The 27038-nt window shown below is 37.8% G+C and overlaps 3 protein-coding genes and 1 pseudogene across 8 annotated transcripts in view; 3 read left to right on the forward strand and 1 right to left on the reverse strand.

The window, feature by feature from the left end:
* LOC127652558 (STE20-related kinase adapter protein alpha-like) overlaps positions 1-2716 on the reverse strand; it is a 26670-nt gene extending 23954 nt beyond the window's left edge. The window contains exons 1-3 of one of the 4 annotated variants that reach the window (XM_052138754.1): positions 2559-2716; positions 833-920; positions 222-279 (exon numbers count right to left, since the gene is read on the reverse strand). In XM_052138754.1, coding sequence (XP_051994714.1) covers positions 222-279; positions 833-844 — 70 coding nt within the window. In that variant the 5' untranslated portion in view covers positions 845-920; positions 2559-2716. Of the gene's footprint in view, positions 1-221; positions 280-832; positions 921-1916; positions 2124-2558 lie in introns of those variants that run through there. The other 3 variants (XM_052138755.1, XM_052138751.1, XM_052138753.1) reach the window with 3 other exon arrangements.
* Positions 2307-12848, forward strand: LOC127652547 (ATP-dependent RNA helicase DDX42-like). 3 transcript variants are annotated; one of them, XM_052138730.1, is made up of 18 exons: positions 2307-2421; positions 2831-3058; positions 3166-3325; positions 4447-4508; positions 4681-4717; positions 5389-5541; positions 5670-5774; positions 6409-6528; positions 6671-6847; positions 7082-7210; positions 8403-8502; positions 8662-8709; positions 8788-8885; positions 9001-9277; positions 9482-9708; positions 9821-9931; positions 11018-11116; positions 11290-12848. In XM_052138730.1, the coding sequence occupies exons 2-18, from the start codon at positions 2841-2843 to the stop codon at positions 11875-11877; spliced, it is 2709 nt and encodes a 902-aa protein (XP_051994690.1). In that variant the 5' UTR covers positions 2307-2421; positions 2831-2840; the 3' UTR covers positions 11878-12848. The 3 variants fall into 3 exon arrangements, with proteins under 3 accessions (XP_051994690.1, XP_051994691.1, XP_051994692.1); XM_052138731.1 differs by having other exon boundaries at positions 2309-2421; positions 2828-3058; XM_052138732.1 differs by lacking the exons at positions 2307-2421; positions 2831-3058; positions 4681-4717 and having other exon boundaries at positions 3252-3325.
* Positions 12849-13137: 289 nt separating this feature from the next.
* Positions 13138-21915, forward strand: LOC127652339 (zona pellucida sperm-binding protein 3-like; annotated as a pseudogene).
* A 4184-nt stretch (positions 21916-26099) lies between these two features.
* Positions 26100-27038, forward strand: part of LOC127652564 (LIM domain-containing protein 2-like) — a 41152-nt gene continuing 40213 nt past the window's right edge. The window contains exon 1 of the mRNA XM_052138763.1: positions 26100-26312. Within this exon, the coding sequence (XP_051994723.1) occupies positions 26310-26312 (3 nt within the window). The 5' untranslated portion in view covers positions 26100-26309. The remainder of the gene's footprint in view (positions 26313-27038) is intronic.

Genomic DNA, 27038 nt, shown 5'->3' on the forward strand with positions numbered 1-27038 from the left:
TAAGTTCAAGATTGGCCAACTTTCCCTCAGAATGGTACAGATGTGTCTTGAAATATGGGTGTTTTTAAGAAACTAAATGTTTAGGCCAAACATTTGTCTGAAAACATGAGATTTTAGGTCTCCCCTTCACACTCACCCTAATGAAATAAGCTCAGGCAGGTGGGGTTTGTTGAAAGAGCTAAAACAAATCACAGTGACATGGGATGCTGTATTAAACTCACCTCCGAATAATTCCAGATACCTCAGGCTTTCCACACTGAGTTTCTCTGACACCCAACGCTGAGAGTGAGAGTGAGAGAGTGTATGTTGAATGCATGTACACAAAGTTTATTTCAAACAATCATCAAGGTGGCAAAAGGCCAATTGATACACAATTCTATTCAGTTATGTTTAATGTAAAGATTAACTTAAAAGTGCACTCAGTAACATGTCTTTGTGTCATCTTGGACTTACACTGACTTCTAGCGGCTTGGATGCAGCATCATTTAAAATCAACAGTTTTCAGTTTCAGATGCCATTGTAAAAATGTTGTGCTTACAGTCAGCCATGATTACTTTAATCAATGAGAGAACGTGTCAAATAACAGGATGGTTACTGAAATTAAGTAAGTAGTATTCGGCTGGTCATTTGATTCTAACATGGCAGCCCCCGTGTGTGCACTCACTTCATGTAGAATAAAACTACATTTTAATGTGAGTGGTAATGATTTCCTACATATATTGCAAAATTACAATCCACGTCTTTAAGAGTTAAACTTTTTTAATGAGGAAAAAAAGACTGACTGCACCTTTAATTACTAAGTAAAAAAGTAATTTAACTCACGTCTACTCACCATAAAAGACATGGATGCTTAAGATGATGACAGATCGGCAATACTTTTAGAATCACAGTAACTGTACAAATCTGCAAGATGGTTGAAACTGCAAAAAATAAAACAACATATTAACAAATAGATAATTCTCTGATATTTTATTTTGAATGATGACGATTTCACTTATTCCTGTATTGATTTGACATTACCAGATCTCCTTCACATCACAGAATACATCTATTCTAATACAACAGCTAAGAAACAAATCTAAGCAAATCCAGAAAAAAAAACAGTGCTTGATAAAATCCAGTGGAATTTGTAGTCTCAATTAATGCATTGGTTACTTAAAGGAATATTGTGGGTTCAATGCAAGTGAGGCTCAATCGACAGCATTTGTGCATAATGTTGATTACCACAAAAACTGTATTTTGTCTTGTCCCTCCTTTTCTTAATTTATTTTTTAAAAGGAACAATCTGGGCCACAACTTACATTGGAAGTGAATGGGGCCAATCAGTAAACATTAAAATACACATGGTTTCAAACGTATAGCCACAAGACATAAGTAATATGAGTGTTAAAATGATTTAAGTGTGAAAAAAAAATCGCGTACTAACCATTTCTGTGTAGTTATAGCCAATTTTACAACTTTGTTACCATGACGACGTAGCAGTAAACCCTAAAACGACCGTAAAACGAGTATTTAAACAACTTCAAAGCTCAAATAATACACATTAAGAATTAATGTAAGTGCTTGTATACATTACAAGTTTAAAATTTCAGCCTTTAAACCCCCCAAAAAAACGGGCCCATTCACTTTAATTGAAAAGTGCCTCACCATAACCTCAAAAATAAATACAAAATGTAAGAGGTACCAATAGCTTTTTTTTTTTGGTTATCAGCATTCTGCACAAATATTGTCGTTTGAGCTTAAATTGTATTGAACTTAAAATATTCCTTTAAGAAAAAAGAAGTACGAATTTGTGTGTTCTCAATTGGTGTGCAGCCGACATAATCCGCATGCACTTAGAGAAAACATCTGTGTTTTAAAGAAGCAAGTATATTTATTGATAGGCAAATGTGACATGCAGACGTGCTGAGAAGTACCTTTTAGTTAGCCAAGCAGCTGCAAAAAAATCTCTTAATGAGGCTAATCCGAGGTCAAAAATCCAGTTTGCTTGTCTAAATAATAGAATATAATCGTTCAACTCACCTTCAATAATAACTAGCGTTAGCGCGACTCAACAAACCCCAATTTATTATCAAAATTGGAGGTTCTAACGTAATTTTTGGCTCGGAGTGGGCTGGGTCGCCTTATAAAACTTTCAGTGATTGGACGCTTATCTTTGACGCCTCGGCCTTCTCCTTTTTCTATTGGACCAAAGGTTGTACTGGTGTCCATTCATTGGTCTAAAATGTGCACAACTAAAAAATACGTTCTACACTAAAAGCGTCGCCTAAATGTACTCAACACAAAACAAGTCCATTGTTAGTGACGTAAGACTCAATCTCTGAGTAGTGTGCAAAATAGCCTGAAGTGGTAAATACGCCGTGGATAAATAAGGTGTCCACTCACTTAAGAGGATCGCTCTTTTCACTTTATAAGTGACAGGTAAATAAATAGAAAGCAACTAAATCGGTCTATTTATCTTTGACGCGTACATTGTGGAAGCAATCTAAGCATAACGCGCGTACAAACTGAGGGCCTCTCTGGGCCCTTTTTCTAATCACCGCAGCATTATTACTTACTTGCTGTGTGGCTTTGAAAACATTGAAGGGACTTTAAAATAAGCAAACACTGAAAATGAATAAGTTAGGGGCTCTTCAAACCGAACGCGTTCTTGTGCTGAAAAAGATCTTGTGCGACGCAACGAATGAAACAGAACGGCCCCTTTTGGTAACAATGTCCCACGAAGCTGCCAACAGGCAGAAAGACTAAATACAAACCCATAACTTAATTTACTGATTGTGTGGGATATTTTTCTATTGTCAATTTTAACCACGACTCTTTGATTTAGCAGCTTAACAGCTATGAACTGGAACAAGGGGGGTTCGGGCGGCAAGCGAGGCTTTGGATTTGGAGGGTTCTCCCTTTCTTCGAGTGGGAAGAAAGAGGAACCTCGAGGACCTCCGAAGGCCCACTCTGCATTTGGAGGGTCAGGATCATCTGGTGGATATGGCAAGAATCAGCAGCTTTCGTCATTCTACAAAATTGGAACAAAGCGAGCCAATTTCGACGAGGAGAATGCGTAAGCACTTCAACAGTGGCGTTCAGGGGCTCAGCAATACAGATCCAGCAGATGTTTTTGGTTTGAAAGAATATGCATTTAAAGTTTTATGGATTTCTTCCCCCTAGATATTTTGAGGATGACGAAGAGGAGTCTAGCAGCATAGATTTGCCATATATACCAGCAGAGAACTCTCCCACAAGGCAGCAGTTCAAATCTGGTGGTGGAGGAGGAGGAGGCTCAGACAGTGAGGATGACCCACTTGATGCCTTTATGGCTGAGGTGGAGGTGAGTAGGGCTGCAACAAATGATTATTAGAATTAGATGAATCAACTATTCAGGCGATTAATCATTAGCCCTTAACCAACAATTACACTTGTGCCCGAGTTATGTGGTTTTATAAAAACAAATGTGCTTCTTAAAAAAAGAGGATGAATGTATCTTTTAAAAATACCTCTAAATGACCCAAACTGAATAACAGAAATATTCTTTTGAAATTTAATTCAGTAAAAAAATAAATATAAATCCTATTCTAATTGGATGTGTGAGTAATTTTTTCCATTCAAATATATACAAATCCTTAAAACAAGATACATTTACCTGAGAAGCAACATACAGTGCAATATATTTAGACTTGTTTGCAGAGAAAATATCTTGAATATAAGTGTATTTTGTTTACACTGATCAGCCACAACATTAAAACCACATGCATAATATTGTGTAGGTCCCCCTCGCCAAAACAGCGCCGACCCTCATCTCAGACTAGCATTTTGAGAAGCTATACTTCTCACCACAATTGTAACTGTATCTGAGTTACTGTAGACTTTGCCAGTTCGAACCAGTCTGGACATTCTGTGTTAACCTCTCTCATCAACAAGGATGTTTTTTGTTTTTGGCACCATTCTGAGTAAATGCTAGAGACATTATTTTTTAGTCAAGATTATATTCAACATTCTCCAAAAATAAATTTGAATATCTTCTGCAGTATAGCTCCAAGTAAATGTACCTTGTTTTAAAGGCATTCTAGATATTTATATAGTAAAACAAGCCAAAACTGGGGGGAAATTTGAATTTAACCTCACTAAAGCCATCGACAACCCCCCACCGATCAACAGAAACATTGGGTGCAAAATGTAGTTTTGCATGCATGCACAGAAATGGCACTCAAGCTGCAGCGCCACTGTTCCTCTCATGTCATCATTAGAGTTTCATATGATCTCATGTTTCGTCCAATAAGATCAAATGACTATTCGACTACAAAAATATTTGTTGACAATTTTTTTGTTGTCAATGTTGCCTATAATGTCGAATAATCATTTCGGCCTTAGAGCTGAGATCCTGAAATGATCTTCTAGATTAGAGCCTATTGACTCAATTTTAATTGTATTCATGTCTTTGAATTATTTCAGGACCAAGCAGCAAAGGACATGAAGAAACTGGAGGAGAAAGAAAAAGAGAAAAAGTTGGCCAAGTAAGATTCTGTCACTAGCACACAAAGCTCAGCATTTTAAGACGGTTTATCCAGATAATATTTATAGGGGTGAGAGGATGGGAATAGAGGGGATTTGTGGGTGGAATATGGGTTTCCATGGGTGATTGAGCGAGTCGCAGGGAAGTTGTTTTTCTCCGCTTGTTTCTTCCAGGGGTATACGAGATGACATTGAAGAGGAAGATGACCAAGTGAGTGACCCTCCTGAAGTTTCTACTGTCAACATAAGCCACAGAAATGACTGTGCCCCACTGTACCTTCTTTATTTATTTATTATCTATATGTCTATATAGCTCTATATCAGTTGCATTAACATGCTGAGCCATTCAAATTAGCTTTTTCCATTGAGGTGGTGTAATAAAGAATCTGGATTTTTGTGTTATAAGATGGCTTGGTATGCAGATTTGTTTTTTCAACAGATTTGAAGGACCTTGGTCCTTATTTATAAATGTACATGTTTACAAGTAGAGTAATGCATTTTTTTACTGACCATGATGGAAACGTGAGATCAAAGTCAGTACTATTTGTTGAGATGTCAGTGATCAGTTAAGATATTTTTTTTAATGTTGTGGTTAATGCCTATTCCTGTCATACATGTTAGTTTGTTTTAAACTAACATACATGTATGTTTTAAAATGCCAGCTTAAGCTCTTATGAATAATAGTTATCCATTTGCACTTCCTAACAACCATATTTTATTGGACAATTTGAGATAGTTTAAAGCTGTATCCTCCATTTGATGTTCTGATATAAAGACCTGCTGCTCTTATTAAGTGGTAGGGCTTTCATTTTGTGTTTAGCTGTTCATTATGCTTAAAAGCTTTTTGGCTTGGTGTAAAGCAAGGTTTTGTATTCTTTGCAGGAAGCATATTTTCGGTACATGGCAGAGAACCCTACAGCTGGGCTGTCCCAAGAGGAAGAAGAGGAAGAAGTGGACTATGACAGTGATGGGAACCCCATTGCCCCCACTACCAAAAAGATTATCTTGCCCCTACCCCCCATTGACCATTCTGAGGTACTGTTACCACCTCATCCTATAAGTGGTGTATTAATACATTTTATCTTAAGATATTGTAGAATTGTGTGATATAAATGTAATGCAAAGACAATTCACAAATCTCTTTATCTCTCCTCTGTCTGTAGATTGACTATCCTCCCTTTGAGAAGAACTTCTATATTGAGCATGAAGAACTCGGCAGCTTGACTGGTATACAAGTGGTGGAACTGAGGCAGAAACTTAACCTGAAAGTCAGTGCCATCACTAATAAATGCATAAACAACAATCGATCTCCTTTCAAGATAAATAAAGAGAAGATGAGAGCTCACAAACTTGATATGGTGTGTGAACTCAGAATATTCCCACCTCCTAGTTGAAAATAACCACTGGAACGGCCTTCAAATTTGGATTTTTGACTTGTGAAGTCATGGCAGAACGATCAACCTCGACTTGAGTGAGAAGCGTCATTTGACATCATTTCCAAAATGGTGGTGGCTAATTTAATCCTAAGTATATTGTAATATTTAATTTGACCTTGTTTTTAATGTGAACACAATCATTTTGTGTTCATGACTTTTGTTTTTGCAATAATTGGTATGAGAACATGCAATATTTTTTGTTGAGTCATGGCAGCATCTCAAGGTGTGTACATTTGACTGTGCCATATAATTGACTGGAACGCTTTGAGGTCGTAACTTTGGTATTTCGACCTCTGACATCATCAAGAATTCGGCAATAGTGTTCAACCTCTCTTCTTCCCTTTATTTTATTGTTGTTGAGCATTTGCACCTAATGGATGTGAACTGAAAATTTCCCAGTTTTGGTTGCTGACATCTTGGCTGTGTTTGCTGCATATTCCTTTTGACCCATATTTCTGATTAACAGGTATCAGGTGCAGCCCCACCGAAACCAGCCACCAGTTTTGCCCACTTTGGTTTAGACGAGCAGCTCATGCACCAGATCCGTAAATCAGAGTACACTCAACCCACACCCATCCAGTGCCAGGTGAGCCACCACGCCCTCCCACACCTGTGCAGGCTCTGCACTCAAATTAAAAAATGTGCCTACTTTCATACAGAATGTATAGCCATCAAAATATTAATTTGGGTACTGGATTGTTTTACATAAATGTTTTTTTTTTTACTAGGGTGTTCCCATAGCTTTGAGTGGCAGAGATATGATTGGCATAGCCAAAACTGGCAGCGGAAAGACTGCAGCTTTTATTTGGCCAATACTGGTGCACATCATGGACCAGAAAGAGCTGGAACCAGGAGAGGGACCCATTGCTGTGATTGTCTGCCCAACTAGAGAGCTCTGTCAACAGGTTAGAGAGTTAGAGAAGGGGCTTTTTCCACCTCATGTTAGGGAATGTGTGAAAGATAGTGGGCTAAATCAATATAAAAGTTAAATAATTTGAAAAAGTATTACAAGGTAGAAGAGATAAACCTGTCTGAAGCATATTAATTATTATTGGGATGAATAGAGATTTGTAGTTGCATAACACAGTTCTTGACATTTGGGTTTTAATTGCTTTGTAATGGTTATCTGTGTGGTTTAGATCCATGCTGAATGCAAGCGCTTTGGGAAGGTATATGGCCTGCGTTCAGTGGCAGTGTATGGAGGAGGCAGCATGTGGGAACAAGCCAAAGCTCTACAAGAAGGAGCAGAAATTGTTGTCTGCACCCCGGTAAGAACATCATATCCTTTAAAGGAATATTCCGGGATCAATACAAGTTGAGTTCAATCGATGTCTTTTATGGCATAATGTTGATTACCACACAAACAAAAATATATATATATTTTAACTCTCCTTTTCTTGAAAAAGAAGATTTTACAGATTTGCTCCATTCACTTACAGATATGTGCCTCATTGGAACCCAGATTCTTGCCTTTTTTTAAAGAAAAAGAGGGACACAGAATATTTTAATCTTTAATAACATCGAACTTCCTGTTTATTTTTAAAGTGTGCTTTACTTTTGTGTGGAATATTATGTGCAATTAAGGGATTGATTGTAAAGATTTTTATGTTCATTTGTAGGGATGTCACCATACTGGTATCAGAAACAGAGTCCGATACAGCACTTATGTACTTGTACTCATGCTTGTAAAAATGCTTTGATACCAAAAACGTATTCCATCTAACATACAAATGTCATTGCGTAAACATTCATATAAATTTAAAGATTGCGTGTGCTGCACACATCGAAGTAAATAGATCTTGTTTTAAAAATGTATGAATGTAAATGTGATGCCGGCTGCTCATACGAAGGAGCGGTAAAACACCATAATAAGCATTACATGCTCAGACTACATATTTATTTAATGATTTGGCAGCCTTTTGTGTTTAATCACACAGAGATTAAACCTCTGCTTTTCCAGAGGTGAGAAGCTGTTGTAAAAAAACACACAGAAACGGAAAGGGCTTCGCTCCAAAATAAAAGCTACATTTAAATGGAAAATATGACAGTTATGCAATATAGCACTATATTACTATTTTTACTGGTAATATTAATAATGATAATAAGTCAATAATAATTATCTTAATTTTATCTCACATCTGTGATTCTCTGTTGTGCTGCACTTTATTTGATAAAAATAACTCCATTTTGGATTGTGCTGTGATGTTCTGTGTAAAAGCTCTTAATTTAAAAAAAATAACACAATATTATGTTGGAAATTCAATGTTACATTTTAATTTGATTACAGTTTTAATTCATTTATTTAGACCCCATTTTGATAAGTATTTGATAAAACTGTTGAATGGTATTTAGAAAACAGGTATTCGTATCAGTGAGTACCAAAAAAGGAAGTATCAGTACTTGTACTCATTCCCAAAAATGGTTTTGGGACATTCCTGTTCATTTGTGCTGTTCTCCTAGGGACGTCTAATCGATCATGTGAAGAAGAAGGCTACATCTCTGCAGCGAGTGACCTACCTGGTATTTGACGAGGCTGATCGCATGTTTGACATGGGCTTTGGTATGTGTAAGATGTCTGTTTTTTTACTTGTAATTATTTATAGGTTCACTGATGTATCACATTTTTTTACTTCATATTATTTAATTTACGATTTCATTTTCCAATTGATGTTTGATCACCGTTATTGAGAAAAAAATTTCAACTTGATCTTTCTTACAGAGTATCAAGTGAGATCCATTGCCAGTCATGTCAGACCTGATAGACAGAGTAAGTATATTGTACATTTATCCATTTTGCTACATATTTCATTCTTGTAAGCTCTTCATGATATTTGGACTTTTATAGCTCTGCTATTCAGTGCAACATTTCGGAAGAAAATCGAGAAGTTGGCACGAGACATTTTGGTCGATCCGATCCGGGTTGTGCAGGGAGACATAGGAGAGGTGCAGCCCTTATTTCTTTAACAGAAGAATTAACAAGATCTTGATCACATAGTATTTGGATACATTTTGGCTTATAATTTGTAAACATTTTTTCTCTCTCATCCTCAACTCCCAGGCTAATGAAGATGTTACTCAGATCGTGGAGATACTGCAGACTGGGCAGGAGAAGTGGGGTTGGCTGACACGCAGGCTGGTGGAGTTCACCTCAGCTGGCTCTGTACTGATCTTTGTCACTAAGAAGGCCAACTGCGACGAGCTGGCTACAAATTTGACTCAGGAAGGTTATAGCCTTGGACTGCTCCACGGAGACATGGATCAGAGCGAGAGGAACAAGGTCATTACTGACTTCAAGAAGAAGAATCTGCCTGTATTGGTAGCTACTGATGTAGCTGGTTAGTGGGACTCTTTATTTTTTGTTGTGGTTGTTCATTTGCATCTATGCAGATGTGTTTGGTCATGGTATGGGGAACTATTTAAATGTATCACTTCTGTTTGGTGCCACTTTTTTCTTAACTGTGTTTTTCCCCCTTTTGAATTTGTTATTTGAAAAAAGTCTGTTTAATCTGCTTTATCATGTTTTCTTTTTCACTTCTCAGCTCGTGGATTGGATATTCCATCTATCCGTACAGTTGTTAACTACGACGTAGCACGGGACATTGATACACATACACATCGAATTGGTAGAACAGGTCGTGCAGGGGAGAAGGGTGTGGCTTACACTCTGCTCACCAATAAAGACACTTCATTTGCTGGTGACCTGGTTCGCAATCTAGAGGGAGCCAATCAGAGTGTTTCAAAGGTGCTGATGGATCTGGCAATGCAGGTAAAACTTATAAAGATGTACTCTTTCTGTTTACAACATGTTTCATTGATTTTCTTTTGAATTATTAGTGTATGAATACACCACTAACTGCTACCTATTTACTGTTTTCTAGAATCCATGGTTCAGGAAATCACGCTTTAAGGGAGGGAAAGGGAAGAAGCTTAATATCGGAGGTGGAGGCTTGGGTTACAGAGAGAGACCTGGTCTTGGATCTGAAACCTCTGTTAGTTTGACATGCCTTTTTTTTTATTTGTATTTTCTTTAGGTTCGGTTAAAAATATAGATTTTCCGGTCTATCGTGATCTTCATTTGAACATTCCAGATTGCAATTCTTAAAATCCCAAGATCTTTTACTTTAACGTTTACTTGGTTGTGTTGATTTTTATATCTGATATTTAAAAGCAATTGAACTGCTTAGTTTGGGACATTTTCATAATGTAATTTTTAAAATAAAAAAATTATTTTGACATTCCCCACTTTAAAAAAATAAAAATAAAAGCAAAAATCTGAATTACAATGAGGCACTTGCAATGGAAGTGAATGGTGCCAATTCGTAAACGTTAAAATACTATTTCAAAAGTATAGCCACCAGAAGACATTAACAATATGCAGGTTAATGTGATTTTGTGTGGTAAAATCTCTTTGGGATTTAGTGGAAAGTTATAGCCAATTTTACAACTTCGTTGCCATGACAATGTAACGCTGTAAACCCTAAAACGACCGTAATTTATTTACATTTTTTTTGTAAGATTTACTTTACAGCTCAAATAATACATGAGTTTTAACAGAAGAATTAAAAGTGCAATCAGTGATTCTTGATAAACACTGTTGATATTCAAAATCAACTGCTAAAATAAACACACCCCTCCCTTCAGTGCTCCTTTGGAAGCTCCAGCCCCCCAAATTCATGCATTCAAATTCATTCCTTTTACCTCTCTGAGGTCTCTCCACCGCTGAAAAGCCTCGTCGATGTTGACCCGGCTCCTAGCCCTCGGCTTATCATAATCCTTCTTTTTTTATATTCATCTGACCTTTTTCTCTTGGTCTGTTTCTCAGCCGTTTTTCCCCATTGGAATTTAGAACGTCCCCCCACATGCATGCGCGCGTACACGCACAAATTTGGTGTGTACGCGCGCATGCACTTCCATTGTAAGTGTCTCACATTTAAGTGTTTTTTTTTTTTTTAAAGAAAAGGACGGATGAGTCATAAGTAATTTTTGTGGTAATCAACATTATACCACAAATGCTGTTGATTGAGATTAACTTTAACCCAGAATATTCCTTTAATAATAATTTACTCTTAAAACAGGAGCGCAGTGGTGGTAGTGCTCTTGGAAACTATGAAGCTTTCAAACCCCCCACTGGAGCCATGGGAGACCGCATGTCTGCCCTGAGACAAGCATTTCAGGTAAATAGAAAAGAAAAACATACCTGCTTTTTACTTAATTTTCTTCAATTTAATTTTAACAACCTCTTTTCTTCTTCAAAGTATCCCTTGTCCTTCCTCTCTCAAGTTCTAAATCACTGTAGATGGGTGAATGTACCTGTTTATGGACTGAACATTCTCATGCTTTCCCTCAGGCTCAGTATAAAAACCGCTTTGTGGCAGCATCTGGTGTCGCTCCCAAACTCACCACAAAGTCCAGCAGCTCCTCTGGATGGACCAGTGCAGGAAGTCTGAGTTCTCTGCCTTCAGGAGCACCTGAAGGGCCTGACAGACCCCACTTACCCTACTCAGCAGCATCATCCTCACCCTCTTCCTCCATGGCGCCGCCACCTCCTGCCCTTAGCACTGGGACCAAAATGAGCGGCTTCAGCAGCGCAGGCTCTCTGAGCTCTATATCAGACTCTTACTCCAGCTCTTCCTCAAAAGAGGGCTCACGAAGTGAAAAGAATACTGATGACAGGGGTCGTCATGGAGATCATTATCGTCATGGTGAGAGGCACAGTGGGGGAGATCGCGATCGCCACGGGGAAAGGGACCGCCATGGAGACAGAGACCGCCATAGTGACCGAGATCGTCATGCCGATAGCCGAAATGGTGAAGGAAGTCATAGGGACAGAGAGAGTCGATCAGAAAGAGATGTGGGGGAGAGGTCAGTGACTAATAAAGACAGCTTTGCTGTTCCTGATCCCCCCAAACGTAAAAAAAGCAGATGGGACAATTAAGTGTACAGGATAGAAGCAGTCAAGTGTTCTTAGATAGAAGACACAGCTTAACCATTCTCCCTAGCAGTGTCTTTATTTGTCTGCTTGTCTTTTTGTCTATTTGTGAGGTGAAGCTGTATTAAGGGTGCTTTAGGGCACACAGCCACAATGTCATTCTTGCCGTTCTGCAAATCCATCCAAGGCAGGCTGCTTTAGCTATGTAAAGCTGTGAATTGATAAGATATGTAACCGATTGCATCTTGAAACAACGGCCAAACATCTGAACGTTGTCTTAAAATGTAGATGTACTTGCTCAATGGCACACTAGTGATTTTTCTTTTTATATACTTCTGAAGAAATTAATAGGATAAGAAAAATGTTGATTGTCTGTGTAACTGAGAAATTTAATAATAACTGCAAATTTTGATTTCAGAACATCCGAGTTATGATTTGTGAATATCTATTTTACGACTTTGAGGTTATCTGGTGTAATGTGTGCTATAACATGCTTGAAACACCACCAGTTTTCTAAGTTAAATGTCTGTCAGTAAGTTTGTCTGATTTTTATTCCGTTCATACTCTTTTTATATTTTCATTTCAAACATTTACCATTAGAAATTTTGTTTTTTGTCATGAAAGATAAAAACTGTCCAATATGTCTCTGTTGCCCTGCATATAATATAGGTCAAGTTAATTACATTTCATTTAGCACATCTATACACCCATTTTGATCACAGTAAGAATTTGAATGGGGAGAAAACATTCATGAGTCTACAATAAAATCAATGCTATATGTTAAGAGGCCAGTAAAAATAAGGGCCACTAAATTACTCCATTTAGCAGTCTCTTGTGATGTTTACTGTTGATGTTAGGACAACCTTACAATCAAAACCTGGCTTTAGGAAACATGTTAATCTTTATTCTAGGTTGCAATTCTGTATGTGGCCATGTTTCTGAATTAATAATAATAATAAAAAGCATCGGAGGGTATTAAAAAACAAGTGCAGTTATTGCTTCATAAAAAAACTTAGAGGTTGTGTTTTTATTAATTGATTGGTGTAATTTTGTCAATCAAAATGGTAGTTCTATTTATCTTCCAATACAAAATGCCTTTAAATGTTACTTTCAATTATTTTTTTAAGTAATACAGAATCAACTACTTCAAAGTACAGAGAAGTATTATGCTTGTCACAAGAGAGGTGGAGTCATCTTTTCTTTTTTTGTTTACAACTAAATACATTTGAATGGTGGGGCCTTAATGCATTAATGTAACTAGTGACAATGGGGCTGTTGCAAGTTGGATTTAGACTAGTTTTTATTCTTGTATTTGGCATGTCTGAAGCACAATGGTATGGAAGATCAACTCCTAATCAGGAACAAGTTGTGTTTAGGTCTCAAACACCAGTGCAAGCTCCTAAGCAGAGTGAATCCAGGATGCCACAGGTTACCCCCAAAATATGAGCCCAACAACCCTGTATTTACACCACAGAGAATTCCTTTAAGATTCCAGTGCAGATGTCTGTTCAAGATCCTATGGGTTTTCAGTCGAAGCAGCTGTTACAAGGTCCAGTTGCAAAACTGACATGGACTTTCCAAACTCTACCACGGGTACCAGAACAGCCAGATGTTCCTGTTGAGTTGCAGCACCCTGTCCCTGCCAACAGTGTAGCAGCTCAGTGTGGAGAGCATTCAATCTATGTGGAAGTGAAGGACTTCTTTGGGACAGGGCAGGTACTAATGACAATACTGACAATACTGCTCAAATGCTTATCTTTGAGTCTGTATTGCATGGATGTGCCAACAATGAGACTTTTTTTTAAATCAACAAATGGTTTATGGGTTTTCTGGATGGTTCCTGTAAGTAACATTTTTCTAATTTTCCCATTTAGGTGACTGAAAAAGAGCTTGTTTATATGTTTTCTCTCATCTAAACCCCACAAGAGGCTTCATACGGTTGTCCTATTGTTAGAAGTTGTGCTGTGGTGGTTGGTATTGAGTGCCATTATCCAAGGTGTGGGTTGAATTTACATTTATGCATTTGGCAGACGCTTTTATCCAAAGCGACTTACAGAGCCGTTATTACAGGGACAATATCCCCGAGCAACATGGAGTTAAGTGCCTTGCTCAAGTACACAATGGTGGTGGCTGTGGGGATCAAACCAGCGACCTTCTGATTACCAGATTACCAGTTATGTGCTTTAGACCACTACACCACCACCACCACTCCCATTAGTTAAAAGATGGCAGTATGTGCTAAAACCACATACACCATAAAATGTGCACATTATCAGTTTTTGGTGACCTCTACAGAATGCAAAATGTGAGCAGCAATGCCCTGATAGAAGGGGGTGAATGGTCCTTAATGCACTTAATGGTCCTTGTTTTCACTACTTGTTTGTTCCACAGATCTACAGTGGCAGAAAGCAACTGTTGGGCCTGTCAGTGTTAAGGATCATGGTTTTGGCCAGATGTAACTGGAAATGTTGTGAGATTAAAGTGTTTTTGTCAATTTAAAATGGTCTAAAAATCCTTAAAACAAGATACAATACACAAGTGAGGATATCGAAGAGTATGGTCAATATGCTTGCTTGCCTCTGCATAGGTACTCGATTGCTGTCTGCACCCATGCACGCAAATAAATACCAACCAAATGAAAGTAGTGCTATAATTTTAAACTTCATGTTCAAAAATCATGTTTACAAGGGTGTTAAGTACTTGAGTAAAAATAGTATTATACTTACACTGGCGGCCAAAAGTTTGGAATAATGTACAGATTTTTCTCTTATGTAAAGAAATTGGTACTTTTATTCACCAAAGTGGCATTCAACCAATCACAATGTACAGTCAGGAAATTAATATCATGAAAACGTACTATTACAATTTGAAACAAAATGTAACTACTTCAAAGAGTTCTCATCAAAAAAATATCCACGTGCAGCAATGACAGATTTGCAGATCTTTGCCATTCTAGCTGACAGTTTGTCAATATACTCAGGTGACATTTCACCCCATGCTTACTGTAGTATTTGCCATAGATGTGTCTCTTGTCGGGCACTTCTAACACACGTTACAGGCTATCAGATCCCACAAAAGCTCAATGGGGTTAAGATCCATAACACTCTTTTCCATTTATCTGTTGTTCAATGTCTGTTTCTTTGCCCATTCTAACCTTTTGTTTTTGTTTTTCTGTTTCAAAAGTGGCTTTTTCTTTCCAATTCTTCCAATAAGGCCTGCAACCTGAGTCTTCTCTTTACTGTTGTACATGCAGGGTCGAGAGGGTTACATTTGAAATGTATTCCACTACAGATTACAGAACATATGCTGTAAAATGTAATTTGTAACGTATTCCGTTAGATTACTCAAGGTCAGTAATGTATTTTAAATACTTTAAATTACTTCTTCAGCAGTTGTAGATTTTTTCACTTGTTTTGACTATAAAAACTATGTTAAAAATACATTCTCTGAAAAATCTAAATGCTTATGCAGTGTTGTTTCTAAAACAAGATAATCAAATTGATCTCGTCTTTATTTATTTTTTTACAGGAAAACAATACAAAATGATTATCAAGAATATGATTTTTCCCTAATATCACAGGTCTTACTAGAAAAAAGAAATTATGATCCAGCGTGAATTTTCTTGATAGAAAAATATAATTGTGACTGTGACGTGCATGTAAAATGGCTATAAAGGGCATTTTAGCTTGGTGTAAAGCTGACAATTTAAACAAGGTTTATTTCTATTGGGCTCTGGCTGGGTTACTCAAGGACATTCACAGAGTTGTCCCATACAGTGAGGGAAAAAAGTATTTTATCCCCTGCTGATATTGTACGTTTGCCCACTGACAAATGATCAGTCTATAATTTTAATAAACTTTTATAGATTGTATTGCATTTTAATGAGGGAAATAAGCAGTCGACCCCCTCTCAATCAGAGATTTCTGGCTCCCAGGTGTCTTTTATACAGGTAACAAGCTGAGATTAGGTGCACTCCCTTTAAGAGTGTGCCCCTAATCTCATCGCGTTACCTGTATAAAAGACATCTGGGAGCAAGAAATCTGATTGAGAGGGGGTCGACTGTTTATTTCCCTCATTAAAATGCAATTCAATTTATAACATTTTTGACATGCGTTTTTCTGGATATTTTTGTTGTTATTCTGTCTCTCACTGTTCAAATTAACCTACCATTAAAATTATAGACTGATCATTTCTTTGTTGGTAGGCAAACATACAAAATCAGCAGGGCATCAAATACTTTTTTGCCTCACTGTAGCCACTCCTTTGGCTGTGTGGTTAGGGTCGTTGTCCTGTTTGAAGATGAACCTTTGCCCCAGTCTGAGGTCCAGAGCGCTCTGGAGCAGGTTTTCATCAAGGATGTCTCTGTACATTGCTGCATTCATCTTTCCCTCGATCCTGACTAGTCTCCCAGTTCCTGCCACTGAAAAACATCCCCACAGCATGATGCTGCCACCACCATGCTTCACTGTAGGGATGGTATTGTCCAGGTGATCAGCGGTGCCTGGTTTCCTCCAGACATGACGCTTGCCATTCAGGCCACCGAGTTCAATCTTTGTTTCATCAGACCAGAGAATTTTGTTTCTCATGGTCTGAGAGTCCTTCAGGTTCCTTTTGGCAAACTCCAGGCGGGCTGTCATGTGCTTTTTTCTTCCGTCTGGCCACTCTATCATACAGGCCTGATTGGTAGTGCTGCAGGGATGGTTGTTCTTCTGGAAGGTTCTCTTCTCTCCACAGAGAAATGCTGGAGCTCTGTCAGAGTGACCATCGGGTTCTTGGTCACCTCCCTGTCTATGGCCCTTCTCCCCCAATTGCTCAATTTGGCCGGATGGCCAACTCGAGGAAGAGTCCTGGTGGTTCCAAACTTCTTCCATTTACGGATGATGGAGGCCACTGTGCTCATTGGGACCTTCAATGCTGCAGAAATGTTTCTGTACCCTTCCCCAGATCTGTGCTTCGATACAATCATGTGTCGGAGGTCTAAAACAATTCCTTGGCTTGGTTTGTGCTCTGACATGCACTGTTAACTGTGGGACCTTATATAGACAGGTGTGTGCCTTTCAAATCATGTACTAATCAACTGAATTTACCACAGGTGGACTCCAGTCAAGTTGTAGAAACATCTCAAGGATGATCAGTGGAAACAGGATGCACCTGAGCTCAATTTTGAGTGTCATGGCAAAGGCTGTGAATACTTATGTACATGTGATTTATTTGTATTTTTTTATTTTTAATAAATTTGCAAAGATTTCAAACAAACTTCTTTCACGTTATCATTATGGGGTATTGTTTGTAGAATTTTGAGGAAAATAATGAATTTAATCCATTTTGGAATAAGGCTGTAACATAACAAAATGTGGAAAAACTGTGAATACTTTCCGGATACACTGTACATGAAACTGGAGTTGAGTGGTTAGAATTCAATGAAGCTGTTAGCTGAGGACATGTGAGGGGTCAATTTCTCAAACTAGAGATTCTGATTAACTTATCCTCTTGTTTAGTTGTACATCTGGCCTTCCACATCTCATTCTGTTCTTGTTAGAGCCAGTTGTCCTTTGTCTTTGAAGACTGTGTACACCTTTGTTTGAAATTTCAAGCATTGCATATACCTCAAAACAATTATTGACTGATGAGTTTCTAGAGAAAGCAGTTTTTTTTGTTGTTGCCATTTTTGACCTAATATTGACCTTAAGACATGCCAGTCTATTGCATACTGTGGCAACTCAAAAACAAACACAAAGACAATGTTAAGCTCCATTTAACAAAACAAATAGCTTTCAACTGTGTTTGATATAATGGCAAGTGATTTTCTAGAACCAAATAAGGAATTTATCATAATTACTCAAGGATAAAGTGTTTGAGTAATGGCTGCTGGAAATGGGGCCAGTCTAGATTTGATCAAAAACGACTTTTCAAATAGTGATGGTGCTATTTTTTACATCAGTAATGTCCTGACTATACTTTGTGATTAGCTGAATGCCACTTTGGTGAATTAAAGTACCAATTTCCTTCCGAAACAGCAAAATCTACATTATTTCAAACTTTTGGCTGCCAGTGTAAGTATAATTTTTGGGGATTTGTACTTTACTCAAGTGCAATTTTAACAGAATACTTGCAATTCTATTTTATTACATTTCCAAAGACAAAATAGTACTTTTTACTCCTTACAATTTTATTTAAACTTGAAAAGTACCCATTACATTGTTGCAGATCAGTGTGGAGTTCCGACCATCTGCAGAGGACAGTTTTTGTCATGGACAGTATTTGTCCTAAACTTTATTCTACACCTGCTACTTCTACAGATTGGACAGTTATGAAGTCAAAAATGATCATTCACTTTGCACATATACACCAGTCAGCCACAAAATTAAAACCCCTTACCTAAAATAGTGTAGGTCCGCCAAAACAGCACCAACCTGATATTCTTCTCACCACAATTGAACAGAGCGTTTATCTGTGTTACCGTAGTCTTTGTCAGTTCGAACCAGTCTGGCCATTCTCTGTTGACCTCTCATCAACCAGGCGTTTCCAACCCCAGAACTGCCGCTAACTGGATGTTTTTTGTTTTTGGCACCATTCGGAGTAAATTCTAGAGACTGTTGTGTGTGAAAATCCCAGGAGATCAGCAGTTACAGAAATACTCAAACCAGCCCATCTGCCACTAACAATCATCCATGTGATTATCTAATCAGCCAATCATGTGGCAGCAGTGCAGTGCATATAATCATGCAGATACGGGTCAGGAGCTTCAGTTAATGTTCACATCAACCATCAGAATGAGGAAAAAAATTGATCTTAGTGATTTGGAGCATGGCATGATTGTTGGTGCCAGGCGGGCTAGTTTGATTATTTCTGTAACTGCTGATCTCCTGGGATTTTCACACACAACAGTCTCTAGAATTTACTCAGAATGGTGCCAAAAACATCCAGTGCGTGGCAGTTCTGCGGATGGAAATGCCTCATTGATGAGAGAGATCAACAGAGAATGGACAGACTGGTTCGAACTGACAAAGTCTACAGTAACTCAGATAACCGCTCTTTACAATTGTGGTGAGAAGAATAGCATCTCTGAAAGTTATTCTGAGATGTGGGATTGGCGCTGTTTTGGTGCACAAGAGGGACCTACACAATATTAGGCTGGTAGTTTTAATGTTGTGGGTGATCTGTGTAAATAAAAACGAAAAGCTTTTGTAATTAAATGTGTACATGTAATTTATTTCTGTGCTTAGCACCATATTTAAATCATGTTTATGAATTTCTAATCTTTATTTGCTGAATTATTATTGTTGTTATTGATGTTAGGCAACTATCAATTATAATAATAACTATAAAACCAGCACTGATAATAATAATAATAAGGATAATAAAAATAATGGAATCTGAGTAAATATTAATTTTATTGAATTCATCCATCTGCTCAACAGCCAGGTTTAGTTGCAAACCTCAGAAAACAATTCAGAAAACCAACAACATTACTTTATTCAATGCGTCATTTGATTGTGATGCAGGGGGTGGTGGTGGGGGGGTGCGTGTTGTTGTACTTGTTAATCTTGATTATTGGCCAGAATCTATGCCACTGTTGTAACATAATTCTATGACCAGGTTGCAAATGCCACTGGGGGAGAAATATGACAGTCGTCGGTCAAAGTTAAAAGGTGACTTAAACCAATCAAATTTATCAGCTTCCTCTACCGCACGGTCTCCTCTCTTGATTTAATTCTAGCTATGAAAAAAAGTTACTTTTTGATACTTAAGTACAATTTAATGTGAATACTTTCACTCAAGTATGCTTTTGGCTAGATACTTGGATTTTTAACTGTGTAAAAGTTTCACTCAGTATCCATACATTCACTTAAGTATAAAAGAGTACATTTTACACCCCTGCATGTTTACAACACAAGTTGCGACAGAGCAGACACTATAAATGGGATTACTGAAAAATGAAGACTAATTGTCTAATCATCTGAATACTGTACACATAATACGTTAGATCCAACAATATTTAGCACCAGATCTGTGTGTGCCAACACTGACTGGACGTGATAAAGAGAAAATGTGAATCACTCAAAGGCAGTGAAAGTAACAGAAGCTCTTTGTTTCACATACAAATTGACAAAGAGTTCCAGTGTCTGTAACTATATAATCACTTAACCAAAAAACTTACACTTCATATAATATAATTTAGAACATAACTTTTAATGTTACGATGCCTTGATCAACATACAATGTCCTGTATTTTGTTATTAATTTTGAAGTTCTTGAAAATAATAAATATGCTACCCTCAAATCATCAACCCCACTTTACTGTACTTGGAAAATTACATTGCTAAAAAGATGGTATCGGTGAGTACCAAACAGAAAGTATTGGTACTCATACTCAGTTTCTAAAACAAAATGGCATCAGTGCATCTCTAGTATGATTTTTATTTGAATTAAATGTTTGAAAGAAATATTTAGTTTTTTCCAGTTTATATTCTACCTAAGGTGGCACTGTCTGCTAAGGGGTTTCTAGGGACAGAGATTTTAATGATGGATAGGAAGACTGGCTCAATATGTCATTTAAAACATTTTCATTTCCATGGTAACAGACAGAATACAAACAGAATTTTTTTTTTAAATTTAAAATAATGTCAATCATAGGAAATGATTGATTTCATCCTCAGAGTTCATTGTAAGTATATTCTGAAAAGTGTATATCAAATATGTATGAGCTTATTTATCACAAAAATCTATTTCTCAAATGGGTTTTTACTTCCCGAATTGGCAACGCAGCTTGTAATTTCATTTCTAAAATGGCCTCCTTCATATTGTGATGCACGTCTTTTTGCGGTGAAATCTATACTGCTTTTGATAAAGTTAAATTAACAATAACGTTTATATTGTTACAGATATTTCAAAATGAGTATTTGCTGAATTGAAGCAGCTTGGTTTTATTTGTCTGTTTTATTTAAAAATCAGGTTGAAATGAAAGTATCACATATGGTACAACAGGACACGTCACTTAAGATTACATAGCTGCATTGAAAACCAGCATTATTTTTCCCAGGTCAGATTTGACCCGAAAACAAAAGGTATAAAGAAAAAGTTTGACATTACCCAAAGATATTTTGATCAAATTTAGGATTAAGATTAGTTTTTCACTTTTTTCCAAATATTAAATTGGTCAAAAATGATCTAAACATAACAGGAGGGTAAATGGAGAGTACATGTAGAAACATGGCAATAAATTCCATAGCAACTTTCATCAAGTGGATGAAGGACTGCAGAGAGCACAAAACATATGATTACTTCAAGATAAAGTATTTCATATGTGTTTCATATGTGTTTTGTCCTACATTCTTCTCAGTTTGATGATGAGTCAAACTCTTCATGCGTTCGTGGACAGCTGCATGGCTACTGCAGTTCCTGACATCAATGCTCCCCAGATATTCATTTATTGAGCAGAATGGGTGAGAAGTCCATGTACAACCCAGATATGTGGCGACGCATAAGCTCTAACAAGATTCTCTCCCCCAGATGCCTGGTTGATGCCATGATCACCAGTTCCAGTTCTCGCTTCATGCCACAGACTCAAGCTGACAAGTTGCAGTTTCAGTTGGAGGTGTTCGGTTCCAACAAGAGATCAGTGGATTTGTAAGTGAGGCATGCCGTTTTTTTTTTTGTTGTTGTTTGTTTTGTTTTTTAAAGCGTGTGTGTGAAACTGTTTCTTCTTAGGTCTACATAAGTTGCGTTCTAAAAGTGGCTGCTGCATCCACTCCTACGAATGATCAGCATAAAGCTTGTTCGCTTTCTGCTAATGGGTATGTTACCACTGAACTACAGTGCACATATAAGTAAGGGTGTGCAGGTATTTAATGTTTTGGTTTTCTGGCGGGTGGGTGTCTTCAGATGAGTCTGACCAGGTGTGTAATTACTGTGGCATTAGGACTAGAAGTGATCAGCTACTTAAAGGTATGCCTACATTTTAGAAAGGGTAAGCAGTTTATGGTTAAGTGTCCTGATCCCTTTTCTCTCTGTCTGTTCCACAGATGTGAAGTGGCAGAGTGAATTTGTTGGGCCAATCAAAGTAAAGGGTCCTGGTTTTGAGTGAATGTAACTTGTTGGATGCATAACTGCAAAATAAATTTGACACTGTGTTGAACTATTGGTTAGTGTATCCCAGGAATATTTTTTGCAGGGGTTATTTCAGCCTTGTAGAATGAAGGCTCCTTTCCAATTATTAGATGCTGTAGTCAAGAACCATTTTTTTTTTAAATTTGGCAGTTGTAAAAGTGTATATCTCTAGAACATGGCATATATTTGTATGTCCCTGGAATGGAGAACATTTACGTATAAGTGAGTGGGACAGTGTTTGAGCTCTATGGGTCCCCTTGCACTGAACCCACGAATGAATTGCATGATGAGTAAGTAGCTCAGCAAGTATTGATGCAGACTACCACCCCTGGAGTTGTGAGTGCGACTCCAGGGTGTTCTGAGTGACTCCAGCTAGGTCTCCTGAGCAACCAACTTGGCACAGTTGCTAGGGAGGGTAAAGTCACATGGGGTAACCACCTCGTGTTCTCAATTAGTGGTTCTCCCTCTCAATGGGGTGCCTGGTAAGTTGTGCGTGGATCATGGAGAGTAGCATGAGCCACACATGTGGAGTCTTCAGTGTCAAGCACAACAAGCCACGTGAAGAGATGCTCTGACTGTCTCAGAAGCAAAGGCAACTGAGACTTGTCCACCACCCGGATTGAGGATAATCAATTTTCTCTCATCGCAATTGATTATCAACATGGCTTGCATATTTTAAAATTACTGAGGGAGGGCACTCGTTACAGACACACTGCAATGAATATGATTGGTTCATTACTACTTTGAAGCTTTAATTTGTAGTGAGTGATTTCACTAAATATAGGGTGAATATGGGTAAAGTGGTACAGATAAAGAGCTAGTTCAACCAAAAATAAATTCTGTCATCTATAGTATTCACCCTCATCAACCATCGCTTTAACGTCCATTGCCCGTTTGAGCGACCCTCAGTCAAAGCTAAAGGGTCATTCCATGAAAATGGTGCATTTTGCATCCCTAAGAAATAATCAGATTAAGAATTACTATATCAACAAATACATTTGTGATTTAAAAACATAATACTATTTAATTTAATGTAATATTGATGAAAGAATACAGTCAATTCAATATTATTTTAAATAATTAAAATTGCATTTATTCTGATAAGGGTAAGGTTTTGTCCTGTCCCTCGCTATTATTGTTCTTTTCAGCAGGACTATTAATATGCAAATTGAATGCGAAATTATAAAAACAAAAATCACATTTGCATATTTTGTTATAAGTATAATCCCATTGTTAAGCAATGTTTTGTAAAATATAAATAATTTTATCGGTGTCCCCTGATTTCATGTCAGCCCTGTTACCCTCAACAAAAACCCTTGTAAAATAATGGTAAATTCCAGTGACATCACTTCCAGGAAGTTACATAATCTCTTAATTAGTATTCCAACAGTTAATACACAAGTTTCTCTCTCCAATAATGTTCTATTTTTTATGATTTATGAGGGTTGACTGAGGGGGGACATCATGCAATTGTTCAAAACTGTTATTATTTTTAAAGTATACATTTCAGCAATTATTTATTTAACTTAATATAATCAATATATACAAGTAATATCCTTTCAAAGTGTACAAAATGTGCTTTTGTGGACTCGATCAATTAGCAAATTAGCTATAAATCGTCAAACCTGTTACTCTCAGTCCTGAGTAACAGGTTTTTAATGTGGGTAACAGGGATGACATAGATTAGTTGTACATGTACATTTTAAAGTGAAATACTTCCTTCTGATGCATTTTGAGAGCAAAATTAAGAGGCTAGTGTTGTGCTCTTGTAAACAGTTTTGTGCTCTTAAAGCTGCAGTAGGCAACTTTGAAATAAATTGAATTGTGAGAAACAGTGCCCCCTATACTTCCCCATATACATGATGCTCTTCACCCCCAGCCATGGTTTAATTGACAGCTGTTCACAAACAAAGCCAAGGCCTGCCTCGCCAAAAAGATTGGCTAAAATAGCTGAATTGACACTACCGACCCACAATTTTCACTCAGAGCTAGAAAAAGAGGACATGTCTGGGAAAAAGGGTACATATGGTCACCCTACATTTGGATGTCCTTGACCAGCCCACAAGTTTAAAGTCCCCGTGAACCGGAAGTTGCAAACGACTTTTCTCCAGTGTTGTGACGTATTTCCGAGAGAAACGGAATACTAAATGAGGCAAAATAGTGGGCGTGGCTTTTTTTTTCCAACTAGCACCTGATTGGATCTAAAAAAGTAGGTGTTTCATTCAGAAATGGAGGCAGATTTTAACGCAAGTTTACAATCGGTTGTTGAGGATTACTCGCCGCCAGCAGTCCCCTTCCTGCAGCAGGAGGAGGAGGAAGATGAAGAACAGGAACACACAGAGGATAATTTCGTCACGGGGGGAATCAGACCTTACATGCTTGAGCCATTACATGCGGAGGGTTCGAATGGTAAAAAGTCTTCCGTGAGTGTCACAACCAAAAATGCACCTCCTCGCCATCTCTCCTTTCACACGCTGTCAATGCTCGCAAACACACAGGCAGCCTGTCTACTGTCAGTTGGAGGGGCGTGGTTACGGATGTTAAGGAGACACCTAAACCGTCAAACCTACGTCATCAGGCAAGGTCCTCCAATGCAGAGGGGCGGGGAATTTTCAGATTTTGATTAAAGATTACGAAGCCCAAAAAATTGTTTTGTGTGGATTGACTTGCATGGATGAATTGTTCACCACAAAACTATCAATTTAGGCAAACAAAGTAAGTATGGTCAATTTTTAATTCATGGGGACTTTAAAAACATTAAGCTAAACATGTAGGTAACATCATTAAATCCTCACCATTTCTCTTATTTTCGATAAAGTTCAAAAGGCTGCATTTCTTTTTTTCTTGATGTTTCATTTTCCCTCCAGAGTGACACAAGCTGGCTCTCTCTTGTAGGGGCAGGGTGTCACGTCACGTGAACTTCAAACAAAATGTAGCAATATTATTGTGATTAGCCTACGTTCTTTGAAGACCTGCGAGACAGACTGCATCATGAAGATTATTGCATATTCATACAGAAATATTTTTTGTTGTTGTTGTTGAGGTTACAGTCAAAACATTGGGCTGAAGCCCAAAACTAACCTTGCAATGCCGATGGTAGTATGCCATTAAGTGCAGCAGAAAAACAAAGGCGCTATCGTGCTATCTGAGACACAGATCCAGAAGGAAGGGCAAAATACCTTTAATGGGAGAAGCAGAAATGGAAGAGAGACAGAGAGCATTTGTGTGGCTGTTCTCAGTCTGTTTTAAATGACTTTTCTCAGTTTGTTTTAATTGCTACAAAATATAATCTTTGCATTGTAAGTTTTGAAATTTCTTCTCTCCTTCAATGTGAAAACAAGGTTTTGGCATGGGTGTAATTACAATACCCTTAAAACATTGGATCTCTTAGAAATGTAATGTGCTTAACTAATAAAACTATGACAAGTAAGCGCAAAACACTATAATGCAATTAAAAAAATTTAAAAATTTACAATATTATGTGAACAAATATGTGCAGTGTATGCCGAACAATGTGTGTCCTGTCATCCCTGTTACTCTGGTCAGTCCTGTTACTATGACATCAATCCTGTTGCTGTCATTAATTTCATAACAATTTTAAAAATATATATTTGAAATGGCCTTCCAGGTTTTTCTTTTGCAACTTTAATATTGTATTTTGGACAAAGCCCTTCTTTTAATATCTCTCTTGTAAAAACATATATTTTTCTTAACATATTTTTCATGTGATCACTCTCCAAAATTAGGATGTCCTTAGTCATCTGAATAACAAATATAAGATTGAAAAAAGAAATCCAAAATTTTAAACAATCCCAGTGAAATTTTGTGGAATGACCCTAAATTAGTTTATGTCTATAGATTACGATGATTATAAACGTTAAACAAACAAAGCTCTGTAAACTTACCTCTTTCTCAGTCGCAAACAAAGACTATGGGAAAGCAAAAAATGGTAACGAATTAGGCAATTTATGACGTCTATTTCTTGCGAAAGTGTCCTCTTCAGAAAATATAGAATTTCTAGGCGGGAAGAGCGCACGAGGACGCGGACAGGGCAGCATCCAATCGCGTGCGACATCCTGCTGAATAGAGAAAAGGCGTCATAAAGAGGAGAAAAAAACGCCCGTTGAAAAGCGTGAGGTGGGGAGAAAGCACGTCAAAGCTCTCTAGACTGTTTGTATGGTCACAGTCTTTGCTGGTACGTTTAGCTGAACTTAATTTAGGGGAGCGGGAGAAACTAATTACATTTTAACCGACTCGAGCATAGTAAGCAGATCGGGCAGTAGATCTCCCATCCTCTTTCTCTTCAGCAGGCTGATAAGGAGACGCAGATGGTGAGTTTCAATGCTTTGATTCAGTAGCAGCAGCCAATGAACCCAACGACCCCCCTCCTCTATTGTGGTGGTGAGGTGCAGTATGCTAGCCTGTGTGCTACAATGAGCGAGCTGTGGGATACTGGTCTTAAACTCCATGGTGTTGCATATCAGATGTTTTTCTCAAGGTAGAGATGCATTTATGGAAACGTTTGCTGTGGATACTGCAGTAAACCCATGTATTCATCAGAGCTTGTTTTTTGTGGGGACTAGGGTATATGACTGTCACGAATCTTCCTTTTTTAAGGTGTATATTGTTCATTTAAATGAAGACAGAAAAGACATGCCCCTATTGACAATTATTTTTTTTTAACACATTGCTTGTCATGGGAAGTGCATCCGCCGACCCAATTAAGTTCACGGCAAGGTGGAGGGGTTCAGCCGTGCTGAAGCAGTGCTTAAACTTGCTCCGGATTTATTCGGTGTTGAATTTGTCAAATTGATCATTTCGAGCGACGAATAGCTCACGTTTGTACTTCCTCTCACTGTCGTTGTGCTTCACCGACGCTGTGTTTTGCAAGAAATGCTAATCAGCGGGGTGGTTTGCAAGTAATGCTGGCAGCAGCAGCTTGTGGTGGTGCTCCTAACGTGCTTTCCTGCCGTTAAATGACGTATTATACCGGTTTATACAGCACCTGAATGATCCTATACAGATCCTGAACGCTGATGTAGATCATTCTCTCATAT

Source organism: Xyrauchen texanus, chromosome 12 (assembly GCF_025860055.1).
Source record: "Xyrauchen texanus isolate HMW12.3.18 chromosome 12, RBS_HiC_50CHRs, whole genome shotgun sequence".
Classification (NCBI taxonomy): domain Eukaryota; kingdom Metazoa; phylum Chordata; class Actinopteri; order Cypriniformes; family Catostomidae; genus Xyrauchen; species Xyrauchen texanus.